The sequence below is a fragment of the Hemitrygon akajei genome, chromosome 2 (genome assembly GCF_048418815.1).
Source record: "Hemitrygon akajei chromosome 2, sHemAka1.3, whole genome shotgun sequence".
NCBI lineage: Eukaryota > Metazoa > Chordata > Chondrichthyes > Myliobatiformes > Dasyatidae > Hemitrygon > Hemitrygon akajei.
In genome coordinates, this window is record NC_133125.1 from 13,265,820 (window position 1) to 13,286,486 (window position 20,667).

General features: G+C 43.6%; 1 protein-coding gene across 5 annotated transcripts in view; it reads left to right on the forward strand.

Moving 5' to 3' along the window:
* atg10 (ATG10 autophagy related 10 homolog (S. cerevisiae)) overlaps positions 1-20,667 on the forward strand; it is a 223,480-nt gene that overhangs the window by 35,694 nt on the left and 167,119 nt on the right. For all 5 annotated transcript variants that reach the window (XM_073067243.1, XM_073067253.1, XM_073067263.1 and 2 more), the window contains 2 exons: positions 6,471-6,593; positions 7,956-8,081. In XM_073067243.1, coding sequence (XP_072923344.1) covers positions 6,471-6,593; positions 7,956-8,081 — 249 coding nt within the window. The remainder of the gene's footprint in view (positions 1-6,470; positions 6,594-7,955; positions 8,082-20,667) is intronic.

Genomic DNA, 20,667 nt, shown 5'->3' on the forward strand with positions numbered 1-20,667 from the left:
GACATTCTCCAGCACGTGAGCACAAATACTTCAAAGCAAGTTCAACGTTTTCTTTCGTATGCAGTTTGCAAAATTTGAACATGATGCAAAGGAATCTAATTTTGAGGAAGAGATTTTTATCCCAAGGTACCATGTAACCTTTTCTCACAATGGAATGCATTATTGATTTTGTATTATTTGTTCTTGGGAGTGAAATGTGTTGGTAAGGCAGCTATATTGTTCATACTTGGGTACTGTGACACTACTGAGGGTAAACACTTAATCTGGGACGGCAGTTCGATACAAGGAAATATTAGGCAGGGCTGTTTGGTTCTCTTTTCTGACTGATTAGTGAATTAATTAGTCTTCTACAACAGCCGTAGTATTCATTTTTTATTGGAAATTGAATTGGTTTATCATTGGCACATGTACTGAGACGCAGTGAAAAATCAGTGTTGCATACTGTTTATACAAATCAAATCAGTGAGACCAAAGAACTGATTGTGGCCTTCAGAAAGGGTAAGACAAGGGAGCACACACCAGTGCTCACAGAGGGATCGGAAGGCTGAGCAACTTCAAGTTCCTGGGTGTCAATGACTCTGTGGGTCTATCCTGAGCCAAGCATATCGATTGAATTGAATTGACTTTATTTCTTAATTCCTTCACATACGTGAAGAGTAAAAATCTTTATGTTACATTTCCATCTGAATGTGCAATGTGTAAATTACAGTAATTTGTAACAAACAGCATGTACAGTAAGATATACAACAAAACAGTCAGTATGGGTTAGAAATACAGTTGTGTCAGCATGAATTATTCAGCCTGATGGCCTGGTGGAACAGCTGTCCCGGAGCCTGTTGGACCTGGCTTTAATGCTGCGGTACCGTTTCCTGGACAGTACAAAGCTACCAAGCAGGCATGACAGTAGCTATATTTAATTAGGAGTTTGAGGGGATTCGGTATGTCTCCAAAGATTGTCACAAATTTCTACAGATGTACCGTGGAGAGTGTTCTAACTGGCTGCATTAACGTCTGGTATTGGTGGGGGCGGGGTGCTACTGCACAGGATCGAAATAAGCTGCAGAGAGTTGTAAACTTAGTCAGCTCCATCCTGGTAGCAGCCTCCATAGTATCCAGGACACCTAGGAGCGATTCCTCAGAAAGGCAGCGTCCGTCATTAAGAACCCTCATTATCCAAGACATGTCCTCTTCTCATTGCTGGCATAAGGAGCCTGAAGGCACACACACAACAATTCAGAAACAGCTTCTTCCCCTCTGCCATCCAATTTTTGAATGGATTGAACCCATGAACACTAACTCCCTCTCACTACTTTGTAATTTTTTATATATTTGGAACTATTTATTTAATTTAATTATCTAATATATATAAATGCACACACTTACTGTAATTCCATTTTTATCCCTCTATTCCGTATTGCAATGTACTGCTACTGCAAAGACGACAAATTTCCCGACATATGCCGGTTAAACATGATTCTCATTCTGATTCTCAGTCGTTCCGCAGTGCATTGAGGTAGGATAAGATAAAACGATAACAGGATGTGGAATGAAGTGTAGCAGGTACTGAGAAAGTGCAGTGCAGGTAAATAAATGAAAGGCCACAATGGGGTAGATTGTGAGGTCAACAGTCTATTTTATCTGACCAGCAGTACCTTCAACAGCGGGGTGGAATCTGACCTTGAGCCTGGTGGTATATCCTCTTCATGCCAAGTTAAAAATAGTCCTTCCAAAGTTCCACCGGCATGCCGACTTTGCAACTAGAGGAGAGAATTTTATAGACCTGGAGATCACTGATCGTGGAGCCTACAAGGCTGCCCCCTACTCTCAACCATGAGTACTCAGATAACATATCCATTTTGCTAATCCCTGCATACAGGACCACTAGTTAAATGAGTCAATCTAGTTTACAGGGAGATTAGGACCAGGCCAGAAAGTGCCACGTCTGAAATGCTTCGAAAGTGCAGACTGGAGCATATTCAGGGTTAACTTGTTAACTTAGCAGCAGCAGTTCAATGCCAAACATAATATAGAAGAAGGAGAAAAATTATAATAATAAATAAGTAAATCAATTACACTATACGTATATTGAATAGATTAAAATCATGCAAAAACAGAAATAATATATATTAATAAAGCAAAGTAGTGTTCACAGGTTCAATGTCCATTTAGAAATCAGATGGCAGAGGGGAAGAAGCTGTTTCTGAATCGCTGAGTGTGTGCCTTCAGGTTTCTGTACCTCCTCCCTGATGGTAACAGTGAGAAAAGGGCATGCTCTGGGTGCTAGAGGTCCTTAATAATGGACGCTGCCTTCCTGAGACACCACTCCTTGAAGATGTCCTGAGTACCTTGTAGGCTAGCACCCAAGATGGAGCTGACTAAATTTATGACCCTCTGCAGCTTCTTTCGGTCCTGTACAGTAGCCACCCCGCCCCCCCATACCAGACAGTGATGCAGCCTGTCAGAATGCTCTCCATGGTACATCTATAGAAGTTTTTGTCTGCTTTTGTTGACATACCAAATCTCTCCAAATTCCTAATGAAGTATAATCGCTGTCTTGACTTCTTTGTAACTGCATCGATATGTTGGACCAGGTTAGGTCCTCAGAGATCTTGACACCCAGGAACTTGAAATTGCTCACTCTCTCCACTTTTGATCCCTCTATGAGGATTGGTATGTGTTCCTTCATCTCACCTTACTGAAGTTTTTGTTGAGTACAAGGTTGTTGCTTCAGCACCACTCCACTAGCTGGTATATCCCACTCCTGTACACTCTCTTGTCTCCATCTGAGATTCTACCAACAATGGTCGTATCATCAGCAAATTTATAGATGGTATTTGAGCTGTGCCTAGCCACACAGTCATGGGTATAGAGAGAGTAGAGCAGTGGGCTATGCACATGCCCCTTTTGACCCCAGACCAGCAATGATTAAAATTGACCCCGAAATGCATTGTGTGTCGGCGGAATCACACCTTAAGACGTAGGATCAGAATTAGGCCATTCAGCCCATTGAGTCTGCTCTGCTATTCCATCATGGCTGATTTATTATTCCTCTCAACCCCATTCTCTCACCTTCTACATGTAACCTTGGATGTCCTGACTAATAATGAACGTATTGACCTCTGCTTTAAATACACCCAATGACTTGGCTTCCACAGCGGTTTGTGGCAATGAATTCCACAGATTCACTATCCGCTGGCTAAAGAAATTCCTCTATTCCAAAGGGATATCCTATTCTGAGGTTTTTTTGCTAGTATGCCCCATTATAGGAAGCCTTTTCGCCACAGCCACTCTATATTCGATAGGTTTCAATGAAATCTCCCCTCATTCCTCTGAGTTCCATGGAATACAGGCCCAGAGCCATCAAAACCTCCTCATTTGTGAACATTTCATTCCTGGGATCATTCTCATGAACCTCCTCTGTTCCCACTCCAATGCCAGCTCATCTCTTCTCAGAGACGTATGGATGGCCAGTTTCTCTTCCCACCATCCTGCATCATTGCAATCCAGACGACAGTCAGTGTGAATCAGAAATAATATCCTGCTGACAATCAATGCCGGCACACCCCAAGGATGTGTGCTTAGCCCTGGCAGATGGAGATGGGAAGGCGTGTAGGAGTGAGATAGATCGGCTGGCTGAGTGGTGTCATAACGACAACCTTGCACTTAACATCATTGAGACCAAGGAATTGATTATGGTCTTCAGGAAGGCAAAGTTGGGAGAACACACACCAGTCTTCATGGTGAAAACTGAGTGGCTTCAATATCCTGGTTGCATCATCTCTGAAGATCAGTCTGATTCCGACAGATAGATGCAATTACAAAGGTACACTAGCAGTCATATTCCATTCGGACTTTGAGATTTGGTATGACACCGAAGACTAGTACATTTCTACAAATTTACCATTGGAAGCATTCTAAATTGATGCATCATTAACTGGTACGGAGGCAGCAATGCACAGGATCGGAAAAAGCTTCAGAAGATTGTGAACTCGGCCTGCTCCATCATGGGGACCACCCTCACCAGCACCGAGGACCTCTTCAAAAGACGATGCCTCAAAAAGACGACATCCCTTGTGAAGGGCCTCCATCACCCCGGACATGCCCTCTTTTCATTGCTACCATCAAGGAGGTGCAACAGGAGCCTGAATCCACACACTTAACATTGTAGGAACAGCTTCTTCCTCTCCACCATCAGATATCTGAATGGTTCATAAACACTACCTCACTATTTTACTCTCTTATTTCACTATTCACTTAAGTTTGATAGATTTCTCCTTCTAATATGTAGTAATTTTTTTTCTGTATTACAGTGTACCGCTGCCACAAAATGACAAATTTCATGACATATGTCACTGATTTGGATTCTGAATACTTTAACAATAAGACTAGTTATAAAGCACATTAAACTTCACACTGGGCAACAGAATTTCCCAGCCATTATTTGGCAAAGTTTATGTACTGCAGTAATGTGGACACAATAAGCATTATAAAAACCATCAGAATATCATACCTTTTTCATAAAATCTGGCTGAAATGTGGAAATTTATATTAAATTTTTAGTTTGCAATGTAAGGGTATGATGCAATTATTTTATTTCCATCTTAGTAATGTAGTTTTTGATGTTGTTAGGCATTTCAATGTATCCCCTGGTATTTGACTGTGGATGTGAACTTAAAGACTATTTCGTTCTTGGTATGAAAATATTAGGAACCTCTAAGCTAATCCCACGCCACCCCCTCAGATTTGAGAGGAAAAGATTTTGTCCACATTGTTACTCCTTTGCTCTGCTCTATTTTAGCCATGTAATCTATAACGCACATCTCTAAGATTTCACCAGACGAGAGGGAGAGGTACTAATGGCTGTGACTTAATTTGCTGCCACAGATTGTGATCAATCTGTATGCTGCTTCATGAGGCTGTAGGGAACAGAGAAACATCAGAGTTAGTGAAGGTTGTTTTGAGTTTTGTTTCTGTGCTTGGGCTCACTTTATCAACATAGAATCGGAAATGTAATTACAATGCGTATTTTTTTAAGCTATACTTTCAGAACTAGATATTTTCCGCTGCTAATGAATGCTCATTTCTGAAATTTAGTAAAATTGCTGGAGTTGTGACAGCTGCAAATAGCCATTTTGTTAGGTTCGTCACGGTAGCATGCCTGTTAGTGCTTCACTGTATAGTGCTAACTGTAAGATCAGGTGTTCGATTCCCACCACTGTCTGTCAGGAGTGACCGCATTGGTTTCCTCTGGGTGCTCTGGTCTCTTCCCGCACTCAGACCTATGTTTAGAGTTTGTACATTGTAGACATGCTACGATGCATTGTGACACTTGCGGGCTGCCCCCAGCACAATCCTCGCTGATTTCATTCCATGCAGCCAACACATTTCGCTGTATGTTTCGATGTACTTGTGATAAACAAATGAAGATGAATATGAGAACCTGAAGAATCGGAGTTTACCCTGATAGTGAAGCAGCCGACCGGTCTCAGGCAGGTACAGGTGACCGCTGTTATCCTGTTGTTTGCTGTAAGGTCAATAGACTCTGTACTGCCTGATGGCAGGATGGAGATACGTCCCTACCAAAGGAGATGTAAGGAGCTCTTTCCCTGAACTAGCTTGCATGTCGGCCTTGGGCAAGGTGTAACACCTGCTTAACTCCACTCACCCCTCAATCAGGGTCACGTGAAGCTATGGGAGCGGGTGGTGGATGATCGTATGAGCAGCTGGTGCATGTGACAAGACCTGCCCAGAAGAAGTAAAGACACTGCCCAGAAGAAGACAATGGCAAACCACTATTGTAAAAAATCTGCCAAGAACAATCATGGTTGTGGAATTACCATGATTGCCCATGCCATACGATACAACGCAACACATAACAATTGCTTTCTTCTGGGCAGTGTCTTTACAAGACGGGTGACCCCAGCCATTATCAATACTCTTCAGAGATTGTCTGCCGTCAGTGGTTGCATAACCAGGACTTGTGATGTGCATTGGCTGCTCATAGACCATCCACCACCTGTTCCCAAAGCTTCACCTGACCCTGATCGAGGGGGCTAAGTAGGTGCTACACCTTGCCCAAAGGTGACCTACAGGCCAGCGGAGGGAAGGATCTCCTTTGGTAGAGACATACCTCCACTGTGACACCCAGCCTGTATACACCTCAGTACTCTGATTTAAGAAGGCCAACATGCTTTTTCAAAATCGGTCAGGCTGACAAGGGATGGTGGTAAACGTTAATCCGTAATGGATTTGTATGTGATTTCCAGTATCTGTTTATTGAATGAATCAGTCTCCTCTAATGGTTCCTATTCCACATCACACCCACTTTTTTGAAGCACAAAATAATTTTGGTTGGCGTGACAACAGATATTACACTTCCAAACTAACTGAGAGTTGCTGTTTAAAGTTGTTGTTTGTCCTGTGTTTGAGATTACTGATACGATCACTGTTTTTGTTCTTGGTGTCTACAGATGTCGCATAACGTTATCGAAAACAAACCGATATGCTTGGGAGAGCAGCAATTTCAGCAGTTCTGTAAATTATTTATGAAGCATTCGGATGAAATCTCCAATGGCTGGCAATGGAAGCTAAAGGTATGATGGAGGTTAACATGCTTCAGTTGATCTGGATCAGTCGTTGAACTTGGCAGTTTTCAGACACATTCTATTCATTCAAATGTATACAGTCGGCCCTCCTTATCTGCGAGGGATTGGTTCCGAGACCCCCTGCGGATACCAAAATTCACGGATGCTCAAATCCCTTTTTTAACCTGGCTCAGTACGGTGGTCTTTAGGACCCAGCGGAACCCTGGACTTTATTTAACATGCTTAGTGCGGTGGACATTAGGACCTGGTGGTGCAGCTCTGAATCCGCAGTGTTTCTGTTCATAAAAATAATCACGATCATGATTGAAAATAAGGTGGAAGTAATAAAGTGATCAGAAAGAGGTGAAATGCCATCAGTCATTGGAAAAGCGTTAGGCTACAGTCGGTCAACGATCGGAACAATTTTAATGGAGTATGTGAAAGGCCCTGCCCCGATGAAAGCTATAGTTATTACTAAGCAATGCAGTGGTTTAATTATTGAAATACATATGTTTCTTAAGTGTTTTATATGCATAGAAAGGTAAAATATGTACTATATACTAAGAAAAACGTTTGACTAACTGACGCTAAATAATACCGGATGTACCTGTTCTAACTTCAAATCCAACTAAAAGACGGACTCAGGAACGGAACTCGTTCATAACCCGGGAACTGCATGTACTTTTAAGTCATTTCTAGATTACTTATAGTACCTGATACAACGTAAATGCTATGTAAATAGTTGTTATACTGTATTGTTTAGGGAATAATGACAAGGTAATGTTGCAACTCCATTAGACCACCCTTGGAGTATTGCGTTCAGTTTTGGTTGCCTCATTATAGGAAGGATGTGGAAGCTACAGAGAGGGTTCAGAGGAGATTTTCTAAGATGCTGCCTGGATTAGAGAACCTGTTTTATGAGGGTGAGTTGAGCGAGCCAGGGCTTTTCTCTTTGGAGCATAGGAGGATAAGAGGTGACTTGATAGAGATGTACAAGATACAAATACAGATTGAGTGGACAGCCAGTGCCTGTTTCCCAGGGAAAAAATGGCTAATAGGAGAGGGCCAAATTTTAAGGTGAAAACAAGTATAAGGGGGTTGTCAGAGGTAAGTTATTTTTTACACAATGAGTGGTGACTGCATGGAATGCCATCCCGGGGCTGGTGGTAGAGGCAGATACATCAGGGGGCATTTAAGAAACATTTAGATAGGCATGTAGATGATAGAACAATAGAGGGCTATGTAGGAGGGAAGGGTTAGATTGATCTTGGAGTGGCTCTAAAGTTTTGCACAACGTATGGGCCAAAGGGCTTGTACTGTGCGGTAATGTTGTGTTTTATGTTAAAATCTATGTTGTGTCTATTTTCACAGCACAATGAGGGGTACATGGTAAAGATACAGCTGAAATGTAAAGATCCCAAGAGCCACTTGTGCCCAGGAGATCATCGCCATCAAGATGTTCTGCGTGCTGATGCAGGTCCTCTTTCTGAGGGGGAGGTAAAGGAAAACTGAAATGACACATTTTTACTAAATCATTTTGGATTCTAAATGCATCAAAATGCCTTAGATTGTATTGTCAGATTTATACATGAATCTTCTCACAGTCACTTGTTACAATGATAATAGGACATTAGTCTCATGGCCTTTTGTGAGAAGCCAAAGTTTACATTAGTGTTGTCAAGAATGAATCCTTGAGCTCAGAGAGGATAAAATGAGAGCACAGCGGGAGAATAATGATGACATTTCCCAGAAAGGCTTCTGGCGGATGAACGTAAATGTTTTTACAATGCTATATTTCATTAGGAGTTTGTGGAGATTTGGTATGTCAACAAAGACTCCAGCAAATTTCTACAGATACATTGTGGAGAGCATTCTGACAGGCTGCTTTGCCTCCTGGAATGGGGGGCCCACTGCACAGGATCAGAAAAAGCTGCCGAGAGTTGTAACTGCCAACTTCATCATGGGCACTAGCTTCCCCAGAACCGAGGACACCTTCAAAAGGCGATGCCTCAAAAAGTTGGCATCCATCATTAAGGACCTCCATCACACATGACATGCTTTCTTCTCAGTGCTACCATCAAGGAGGAAGTACAGGAGCCAGAAGACACACACTAAATGTTTTAGGAACAGCTTCGTCCTCTCCACCATCAGATTTACGAATGGACAATGAACCCGTACAGTCTATGTCACTATCTTTTTTTGCTCACTTTTTGCACTACTTATTTAATTCAATTTTATACACATGTATAACTGTTGCCAAACAGTTTCTAACTAGTATCACTTGTGTGTTGTTAGACATTACACTATGCTTAGAGCGATCAGTTTTTAAATAGTATCAGTTGCCTGAATTTGTGAACAAAAGCAGTGATTTTTTTTCACTGGTAATTGTCGAGAAGTAAGCAGCAAGACAATTCTGAACTGTTTTACTCACTGTGGTTTCAAGCATTCAGGCTTGGGGATGCCAGAAATGGCCGGGAGTGAAAATGAAACAATTTCACTACTTCTGCAAGTTAGGAACTATGAGGAATTTGAAGGTATTGGTAATCATTTTGAATGTTACAATGAAAATGAAGATGCAATCATCGATAGCATTGTATGAAAGCAGTTCATTATCTGCACTAAGTGTCTATGCTGTTAGAACCTCTTCTGTGATGTAGGTTTGGTCAAGGATGCTGATGTTAGTTCACTGATTGAGCCAGAGATTTGGAGGATTTCCCATTGGTGATGCCTCTAATGCTTTGAGGTATGTACTGTAGTGGTACATGCCTCAGCAGTGCATGGGAGTGGGGGGATTGGGGCTGGCAAAGAGGCTAACAGTTTATGGCACGTTTGGGCTCTTGACCTTTAAACACTTTTCTTTAGATAATGGTTAGCTCTGCTGACAGCTGTGTCAACTATGAATTTCATCTTCAATGTCTGCCTTTATTGAAAAGTTCTTAAGAAATGACACATGGTCCCATATAACCATTTGGTTCTTGAACCAACCAGCACTATCTTAATCGCTACAGTTTATGAATGCGCTGATCAATTAACTTTATTCTTGTCCTAATTATGTTCTTTATTGTAAAAGTTTTGGCTTTGCACTGTACTGCTGCCACAAAATTTAAAAAATTCACATCAGTGATGGTAAACCTGATTGTAAACAACTCAAAAAGGATACCATCATGTACATCACTCACATCAACAAGACCCTGCTGCCAGGAAAACTCAAGCTGTGGTGCTTCCAGTTCGGTATTCTCCCAAGGCTCATGTGGCCTTTAACAGTGTATGAAATCCCCATCAACAATGTGGGAAAGCTCGAAAGAGTGATCAGCACACATGTGAAACAGTGGCTTGGACTTCCACGATGCTTAAGTCCTGTTGGACTGTACGGGAACAGCAAATTAGAATTATGAATTGCAGGTCTTTGGAAGAATTCAAATGCACCAAAGCAAGGTTGGTCATGACCCTCACTGAACCTGAAGATACTGTTATTCGAACAGTGGCCCCCTGTGTGGTAACGGGGAGGAAGTGGACCCCATCTGAAGCCGTTCAGAGTGCTAAGTTTGCTCTTCACTTCATGGATGTGGTTGGCCAAGTCCAACTTGGGAGAGCCGGGCTTGGGCTCGTCCCAAAGGCTCCTCAATGGCACAAGGCAACATCAGTGCAGAAGAAACGGCTCGTGGTGGAGGAGGTGAAGAGACAGGAGGAGGCAGAGCGACACGCCAGAACCATTTCAATGGCCAAGCAGGGCCAATGGGCTAATTGGGAGAGCCTGGAAAAGATGACTCTGGGAGATGGAGGGATCTCGGCTAAGTTTTGTCATCAGAGCCACTTATGACCTCCTACCCACACCCCAGAGCCTGAACCAGTGGTGGTGAGAAGACCCCCCTTGCTCTCTTTGTCAAGCACCTGGATCACTAAGGCACATTTTAACAGGATGCACCACGAGCCTCAGCCAGGGGCAGTTACTTGGTGGCGTAACCAAGTTTTTAGAAGCTGGCATCAATCTTGGAACAGAGGCGAATTACCACAAATGCTCTCCCACAAACATCGGCAAGAAATGTTCACATCACACAATTTGTACCAGCAGGCCAACCTCCAGAGCACAATATAACATCCACAGAGGTAAGCATTCTGCAGGTTGCCCGGGATTGGAAAATGGATGTGGACTTGGAAAAAAAGCTTGTATTTCCCCAGACATTGCGGCTACAACACTCCGGCCAGACGTAGTCCTGTGGTCCACAACAGCCAAGCTGACATATGTTGTGGAATTGACAGTACCATGGGAAGATGGTGTTGAAGAAGCTTATGAGAGGAAAAAGACCAAGTACTCTGAACTGGCAACTGAAGCTGCCCAGAACGGCTGGAAGACCAAGATTTTCCCTGTAGAAGTGGGATGCAGGGGATTCGTGGCTACATCTAAGACCAGTCTATTGAAGAAGATGGGGGTGAGGGTTTGTTCACTCCAACAAGCAATCAAGTCCTTGTCATATGCAGCAGAAGAAAGCAGTAATTGGATTTGGATTAAAAGAAAAGACAACAACTGGGCTGCAAGATGAAGACAGGAGGGTATGGAACTGAGGGGGTGTATCTGGGACACCAGGTAGCACTGTTGAGCCCTCTGGAGATGTCGTGGGCTTATCAACGAAACGTCAAAGAAGGAGGGTCCCCACCTGAAGACCCCGATGAAGTACCTACCCTCCTTGTCACCACTCCAAGCCCACTGCCAACATTGAGAGTGCCGACTTATCATAGGGATTGAAACATCAAGTCCTATTAGCTCTACTACAGAAGAATTCAGATTCAGATTAATTTATTTATCACTTCCATCAAAACATAAAGTGAAGTGTGTTGTTTGGTGTTAAGGTAGGTTCAATGGTTCAATTTAATATACAACCTGAAATTCTTACTCTTTACAGACATCCACAAAACAGAAAACCCCAAAGAATGAATGACAGGGAAATACTAGAACCCCAAAGACCCCTCCCACCCCAAGCACAAACAGCAACAAAGCATCAACCCTCCCCCACATGTTCAAGTAGGAAACATCAGCATGCACCACCCAAGCAAGCAACTGCAAAGCCCCCAAGGAGAGACCAAGACCTGCAGTCCCACAAAAACCATTGTTCACCCAACAGTTTGATGTGCCACAGGCTTTCTCTCTCACTAACAAGGGAAAAAGAGGTGTCACCCCTTCTACAGCGAGAAGGGAGACCAACAGCTTGCTGTTTTGATGTTACAGTCTGATGCGACACTTATTCGAGCTCACCCACCTCGAGGAGGGAGGGAGGAAGATCTCGATTGAGTGCAGAGGCCTCGGACAGCTGCACTCAATGTTCCGATCACCCACGACGCTTCAATTGGTGACACCGGCGAGGAACCGGGTCCTCAGGGGGCTGTGCTGGTCCACACCCTAAAGGCGCATGTCTTCCAGGCTGCTCCTGAAGATATCAAAACCCAGCTGGTCGGGGAGCTCTGGGAGTGGGAACGGTAGTTTGAGTACAGTTGTAGATCGTGGATTCCGACAGGACCCCAGCCACAATGAAAAGAAATAAAGGGAAATTAAAGAGAGGAATTCCAGTGGTTTCACAGATGAGCTCAAAGAAGTTGCCCTCTGGCGCCATCTTAGCTCCTCCCCTTCTCCCAGAATGCCTGTGGGCACCCCACTATCAGGCACGGCCTTCATCAAAGGCCTCGTCAGTCACGAGGTAGCCCTGCCGATCATCTCGGCACACACAGCACGAGAGTGGAAGGAAGCCAGCCTCATTCTGAGGTTAGCCTTGGCAAACTCAAATCAGGCCAATACTGAAAATAATTGAATCCAACTGGAAACTTCCACTGCAGCCTTCCAGACGTGGCTCTTGGGTGTAAAATTCAAATCTCTTCACCAGGAAAAAATGCACAGATCATTCATCAGGAAAAGCCCAGGCTTTCTTTAACAGTCTCCTTTGGGTTAGTTCAGACCCTGTGCCCTCTCTTTTTGACGCACATTCTTTTTTATTAAACTACCAATGGTTCTCTTGCTGATTAGAAAGTCAGCTCCCTCAGTCAGAGTGACATTCCAGTCCTCTGCCATTCAGAGAAATACCTGTCACCGTCCACTGGCTGGTAGCCATTCCTGTCAACTCTGCTGCCTTCCCATTTTCTGTAAGTCACAGCTGCTGAAGCTACAGATTTCACAGCAGAGTTTTGGAGAAATTTCTCCACCTCTTCAACTCAAGAGATTCTGCAGATTCTAGAAATGTAGAGCAAAGCACACACAATGCTAAAGAAACTCAGAAGGTCGGGCTGCATCTATGGAGGGGAATAAACATGAAATTTTCCTCAGGGCTCATCTCCTCAACTTTTTTTACATGGTTTACCTCTTGTCCTTAGACTGTGGCTTCATGAGCCTGAATTTCCATATCATTCCTGCATTGGATCCTGTTAATATCTTGTAGGGCTTTGAGCGTCCTTCATGTTCATCTGTAAATATAATCTTAACCAGCCCCATTTGTCTAGCGTTGTACAGGGTTGGAAAAGCTGCAAAGGGTTGTAATCTCAGCCAGCTCCATCATAGACACCAGCCTCCCCACCATTGAGGACTGTTTCAAAAGGCAATGCCTCAAAAAGGCAGCATCCATTTTTAAGCACCCCAGCACCCAGGGCACGCCCTTTCTTCACTGCTGCCATCAGGGAGGAGGTACAGGAAGCAAAACACCCAATCAATGTTTTAGAAACAGCTTTTCCCCCCCTCTGCTCTCAGATTTGTGAATGGGTCCATGAAAACTATCTCACCATTTTTGCTCTTGACTTGCACTATTTATTCTTTTAATAATATTTTATTGTAGTTCCTAGTGTATTTAATGTGTTGCACTGTACTGCTGCTACAACAGAATGCATTTCAGTGATAATGAACCTGATTCTGATCATCTGTATGTGTTAGTCCTACCATCCCAGGGCGGAGGGCAGTCAATGTTCATTGAACTCTCTCTCCGTAGCAACACGTTGTTGGTCTTTTGAATTGCCTGCTGCACCTCAGTGCTAACTTTTATCGACCACTATTCTTGGTACACTTGCCCTTTCCCAGTTTCATGCTGTTCAGATAACCTGCCTTCTTCTTTTGGGCTTTAGCATGACGAGGCTCACATTTGCCCCCTAATACTCTACCACTGTTTCTTAATACCCTGTCCACATTTAACCAGAGTTTCTCTCAATCCTCCTCACAGCTGCCCAGTCAGTCTTGTGACATTATATTAACTCACTCCTCTAAGTTGCTACCAAATATTGTAAATAACTGGAGCCCCAATCTTTAAAGTCCAAAGTAGATTGATTATCAAAGTACGTATATGTAACCCTAAATGTAAGTGATTCTGTAGATGCTGGAATTACAGGGCTTCACTCACAAAATGCTGGAGGAGCTCAGCAGGTCAGGCAGCATCTATGGATATCAAAAACAAGTTACCCTCTACTATCTTGAGATTTATTTTCTTACAGGCATTTACAGGAGGAATAACTAGACATGAAGCAACAAACACAAAATGCTGGAAGTGAGAGATGAGATCGTTGAAGTAGTAGCTATGATCTTCAAATCCTCTTTGGCTGCAGGGGAGGTACCAGAGAATTGGAGAATGGCAAATGTAGTTCCCTTGTTTAAAAAAGGTAATAGGGAGAATCCTGGGAACTATAGACCGGTGAGTCTTATGTTGGTGGTCTGCAAACTATTGGAAAGGATTCTTAAGGATAGGATCTACGAGCATTTGGAGAAGTACAGTCTACTCAAGGATAGTCAACATGGCCTTGTGAAGGGAAGGTCAAGCCTCATGAGCCTAATTGAGTTTTTTGAAGAGGTAACAAAAATCGATGAGGATAGGGCGGTAGATGTGGTCTACATGGACTTTAGCAAGACATTTGTCAAGGTCCCTCACGAGACTCATCCAGAAAGTCATGAGGCATGGGATCAGTGGAACCTTGGCTGTTCGGACAAAAAAATTGGCTTACATGAAGAAAGCAGAGCATAGTAGTGGAAGGAAAGTATTCTGCCTGGAGGTCGGTGACTAGTGGAGTGCCACAAGGATCTGTCCTGCAATCCAGCTCTTTGTGATTTTTATAAATAACCTGGATGAAGAGGTGGAAGGATGGGTGAGTAAGTTTGTGGATGACACGAAGATTGGAGGAGTTGTGGATGGAGCTGTAGGTTGTCGAAGGTTATAAGAGGATATAGACAGGATGCAGAGCTGGGCAGAAAAGTGGCAGATGGTGTTCAATCCAGGTAAGTGTGAGGTGATGCATTTTGGAAGGACAAACCAGAAGGCTGAGTACAGGGTTAATGGTCGGTTACTTAAGAGTGTGGATGAACAGAGGGACCTTGGGGTTCAAATCCATACATCCCTCAAGGTAGCTGCACAAATTGATAGGATAGTTAAGAAGGCCTATGGGATACTAGGCTTCATTAATAGGGGGATTGAGTTCAAAAGTAGAAAGGTCATGTTGCAACTCTACAAATCACTGGTGAGATCACACTTAGAGTATTGTGTTCAGTTCTGGTCATCTCATTATAGGAAGGATGTGGAAGTTATGGAGAGGGTGCAGAGGAGATTTACTTGTTTTCCTGAATTGGAAAACAAGACTTATGAGGCAAGGTTAGCAGAGCTGGGACCTTTTTCTTTGGAATGTAGTAGGATGAGAGGGTCTTGATAGAGGTCTACAAGATTATGAGAGGCATAGATAGGGTAGATAGTCAGTACCTGTTTCCTAGGGCACCAATAGCAAACACCAGAGGGCATATGTACAAAGTTAAGGGAGGGAAGTTTAGGGGAGACATCAGGGGTAAGTTTTTTTATACAGAGGGTCGTGGGTGCCTGGAATGATTTGCCAGGGATGGTGGTGGAGGCTAAAACATTAGAGGTATTTAAGAGCCTCTTGGACAGGCACTTGGATGAAAGAAAAATAGAGGGTTACGGAGTAGTGTGGGTTTAGTACATTTTTAAGGAATATATGGGTCGGCACAACATCGAGGACTGAAAGGCCTGTACTGTGCTGTAGTATTCTAGTGTCTAATGTCTGGTGTAACTCAGCAGGTCAGGCAGCATCTATGGAGGTGAATGAACAGCCGATGTTTTGGGTCGAGACCCTTCATCAGGACTGGAAGGCAGGGCCAGAATATACAGGTGGGGAGAGGGGAAGGAGGATAGCTAGAAGGTGATAGGTGAAGCCAGGTGTGTGGGAAAGGTAAAGGGCTGGAGAAGAAGGAATCCAATAGGAGAGGAGAATGGACCATAGGAGAAAGGGAATGAGGAGGAGACCCGGGGGAGGTGATAGGCAAGAGTGGGGAAGGGGAGAGTGGAGGGGAGGGATTTTTTTTTAAATCAGAAGGAGAAATCAATATTCATACTATTAAGTTAGAGGCTGTCCAGAAGGCATATAATGTGTGGCTCCTCCACCGTGAGAGTGGCCTTATCTTGGGACAAGAGGAGGCTGTGGACCGACATGTCAGAACAGGAATGGGAATTGGAATTTAAATCTTCGGCCACCGGGAAATTGTTTTTGATGAATGGAGTGGAAGTGCTCGAAAGCGGTCGGGCCTCACCAACATAGAGGAGGCTGCATCAGGAGCACCAGACACACAGAGACTGACAAACAACCAATGTGCAAAAGACGACAAATGGTGTAAATAATTTAAAAAATTTAAAATAATACTGGGACCATGAGTTATAGAGTCCTTGCAAGTGAGTCTATAGGTTCTGGAGTCAGTTCAGCATTGAGGTGAGTGAGTTATCCAGCACAGTTCAGGAGCCCGATGGTTGACCCTGTTACGGGAGACCTTGCTAAAAGCCTTCTAAAGGTCAGAATGCACCACATCCACCTGTCCTCTCTCAGCTACTCTGCTCGTTACATGAATGTATGGCGCATGACTTTGCTTCTGTATTTCCCTGACTCTCCCAGTGGGTTCTGGGTAACATCGCATTTAGCATATTGCTTTACAGTGCCAACGATCGCACAACCATTCCAATCACACCGCTGTTTGTAAGTAGTCCGCTTGTTCTCCTTGTGACCGTGTGCGTTTCCTTTGGGTGCTCTGGTCTTCTCTCACGTTCTAAAGACGTGCAGGTTAGGATTAGTAAGCTGTGGGCATGCTAGGTTGGCACCGGAAGTGTGGTGAAACATGAGGCTTGCCCCCAGCATGTCCTCAGACTGTATTGGTCTTTGATGTAAGATGGCACATTTCATTGTGAGTTTCAATATACTTGTGACAACTTAATCTTTAATCTGTTATTACATCTTTTATAATCCACTCCGCATTTTCCTTGCTACCCATGTCAGGCTAACTAGTCTATAATTCCATTTATTCCTTTGTTTTGTTGACGTTGAGTTTGAGGTTATTATTGCAGCACCGCTCAACCAGATGTTCCTGTACTCTGACTCATCCCCACCTGCCATTTGGCCAATAACAGTGGTTTCATTGGCAAATTTACAGATGGCATATTGGAACTGTGTTTAGCCTCAATATGGCTGTGAAGAGAAGTAAACAGACAGCCTTGATGTGCACCTGTGTTTCGGTCAGCGTGAGGAGAAGATGGTGTTTCTGATCCATTCTGATTGAGACAAGCTGATGAGGAAATCAAGAATCCAGCTGCAGAGGCCCAGATCTTGGAACTAGGGTGTGAGTTGTATGGGGTGATCGTTTTGTTGAACAGCATTAGTATTGTCTCGATGACCCAGACTGAGTAGAGAGCCAGTGAGAGATTAGCTGCTGTGGACCATTGTGGCAGTAGGCAAGTTGAAATGGATCCAGGTCAGTTCCGAGGCTGGAGTTGACTTGTATCGTACCAGTGTCTCGAGGCACTTCATTACAGTGGATATTGGTGCTACCAGCCGGTAGTCATTGAAGCAGGTCACAGTGTTCTCCTCGAGCACTGGTGTGATAGATGTGAGGTTGAAGATTTCCTTAAGAGTTGAAGGTTGGGTTTATTGCACTTTGCACGTCTGCATGCAATGATAGATAGATAGATAGATAGATACTTTATTCATCCCCACGGGGAAATTCAACTTTTTTCCAATGTCCCATACACTTGTTGTAGCAAAACTAATTACATACAATACTTAACTCAGTAAAAAATATGATATGCATCTAAATCACTATCTCAAAAAGCATTAATAATAGCTTTTAAAAAGTTCTTAAGTCCTGGCGGTTGAATTGTAAAGCCTAATGGCATTGGGGAGTATTGACCTCTTCATCCTGTCTGAGGAGCATTGCATCGATAGTAACCTGTCGCTGAAACTGCTTCTCTGTCTCTGGATGGTGCTATGTAGAGGATGTTCAGAGTTTTCCATAATTGACCGTAGCCTACTCAGCGCCCTTCGCTCAGCTACCGATGTTAAACTCTCCAGTACTTTGCCCACGACAGAGCCCGCCTTCCTTACCAGCTTATTAAGACGTGAGGCGTCCCTCTTCTTAATGCTTCCTCCCCAACATGCCACCACAAAGAAGAGGGGGCTCTCCACAACTGACCTATAGAACATCTTCAGCATCTCACTACAGACATTGAATGACGCCAACCTTCTTAGGAAGTACAGTCGACTCTGTGCCTTCCTGCACAAGGCATCTGTGTGGGCAGTCCAGTCTAGCTTCTCATCTAACTGTACTCCCAGATACTTGTAGGTCTTAACCTGCTCCACACATTCTCCATTAATGATCACTGGCTCCATATGAGGCCTAGATCTCCTAAAGTCCACTACCATCTCCTTGGTCTTGGTGATATTGAGACGCAGGTAGTTTGAGTTGCACCATATCACAAAGTCCTGTATCAGTTTCCTATACTCCTCCTCCTGTCCATTCCTGACACACCCCACTATGGCCGTGTCATCAGCGAACTTCTGCACATGGCAAGACTTCGAGTTATATTGGAAGTCTGATGTGTACAGGGTGAACAGGACCGGAGAGAGTACGGTTCCCTGCGGCGCCCCTGTGCTGCTGACCACCGTGTCAGACCTACAGTCTCCCAACCGCACATACTGAGGTCTATCTGTCAAGTAGTCCACTATCCAATCCACCATGTGAGAGTCTACTCCCATCTCCGTTAGTTTGTGCCTTAAGATCTTGGGCTGGATGGTGTTAAAGGCACTAGAGAAGTCAAGGAATGTAATCCTCACAGCACAACTGACCCCATCTAGGTGAGAGAGTGTTCCCAGCCAATGTAAAGGTTCCCAGCTGAATCATCATGATTATGTCGCATCAGATGCACAGCATTCACAAGAAAAGCTTTGGGCAGCATGGTAGCACAGAGATTAATGTAGCATTATGATAGCACATGACCCGGGCTGCTCAGGAGGAAATCAGAGAGTGGAATTTCCTTTCGCAGGCACCTCTGTAAAGTGCAGATGACTGAACTTTAGTACGGCACGGCTAAGTATAATGCTTTCCAGTACCAGCAATTGGGGTTTAATTCCCGCTGCTGTCTGTAAGGACTTTGTTCATTCTCACCGTGACTGCACGCGTTTCCTCCGGGTGTTCCAGTTTCCTCCCACAGTCCAGACGTGTACGGGATAGTGGATTACTTGGTCACATGAGTTGTAACTGGGTGGTGTGGCCTCGTTGGACAAGCAGGATCTGTTACTGTGCTTTGTATCTGAATAACAAAAACACAAATTATACTATTTTTAACAAAAAAAAACACAATTATAACCAAAAAAGTCCATTGTAGTTCAAAGTGGTCATTGTGTTGCGGTACCAGGATATTGATTACAGTTGTGCTGGTTGGATCAAGAACCGAATGGTTGAAAGGAAGTAGCAGTTCCTGAACCTGGTGATTTGAAACTTCAGGCTTCTCTATCTCCTCCTGTAGCTGCAAGAAGATGGTGGGCCATGATATGGAAATTCAGGGTCATGATGGATATTGGCTTCTGATTCAGCTCCATTCTCATGTAGATAGAACATAGAACATGGAGCAGAGCGCAATACAGCACAGAATAGGCCCACTGAATCGATTTTATTTCTTACATCCTTCACATATGTGAGGAGTAAATCTTTATGTTATGTCTCCATCTAAATGTGCCATGTGCAATCATAGTAATTTATAACAAATAGAACAGTCAATGTAATATAGAGTACACCATGATACCAGTCTAACTAACCCCATCTGCAAGGTCCATGTCCTGCAGTTTCCTACCTGTTGATGTCTTTTTAAATTCCTCCTCTTAAATGTTGCTGTTGTATCTGCTACTGTCACTTACTCAGACGGTGTGTTCCACGCACCTGCCACGCTCTGTGGATATATTTAGAATCAGAATCAGATTTAATATCACCGGCATATGTCGTGAAATGTGTTAACTTTACAGCAATACTACAATAAAATACATGATAAATAAATATAGAGAAAATATGGAGTAATGTTATGTATATATATGTCTATTAATACTTAAGTTAAAGTAAGTAGTGCGAAAATAACAGAAATATAAAAGTAGAGAGGTAGTGTTGATAGGTTGAATGTGCATTTAGAAATCAGATGGCAGAGGGAAAGAAGCTGTTCCTGAATCTCTGAGTGTGTGCCTTCAGGCTTCTGTATGTCTTTCTCGATGGTAACAGTGTGAACAGGGCATGTCCTGGGTAGTGGGGATCCTTAATAGTGGAAGGTACCTTCCTAAAGCACTGCTCCTTGAAGATGTCTTAGATACTACAGAGGCTGGTACCCATGATGGAACTGACTAATTTCACAAGTTCCTCTTACCTTAAACTTCCTGGTGTTTGACATGAAGGAAATCTCCACCTGTGTGTGCCCCTAATAAACCTCCATCAGGTTTGCCCTCAGCCTCCAATGCTCCAGAGGAAATTATCCAAGTTTGTCCACCAACTCTATACTCCCTCTAATAGGGAGCGTGAGAGAGGAATGGTCAGGATTGATTAGAAAAGAACACTGGCAGAGATGACGGCAGAGCAGCAATGGCTGGAATTTCTGGAAGCAACTTAGGAGGCACAGGTTTTATATATCCCAAAGACAAAGGCAAGATGATACAACCATGGCTAACAACAGATGTGAGAGCCAAAAAGAGCAAAATAAAATATAGTACAACAAAAATTAGTGGGAAGTTTTCAGATACCAGCAGATGGCAACTAAAATGGTCG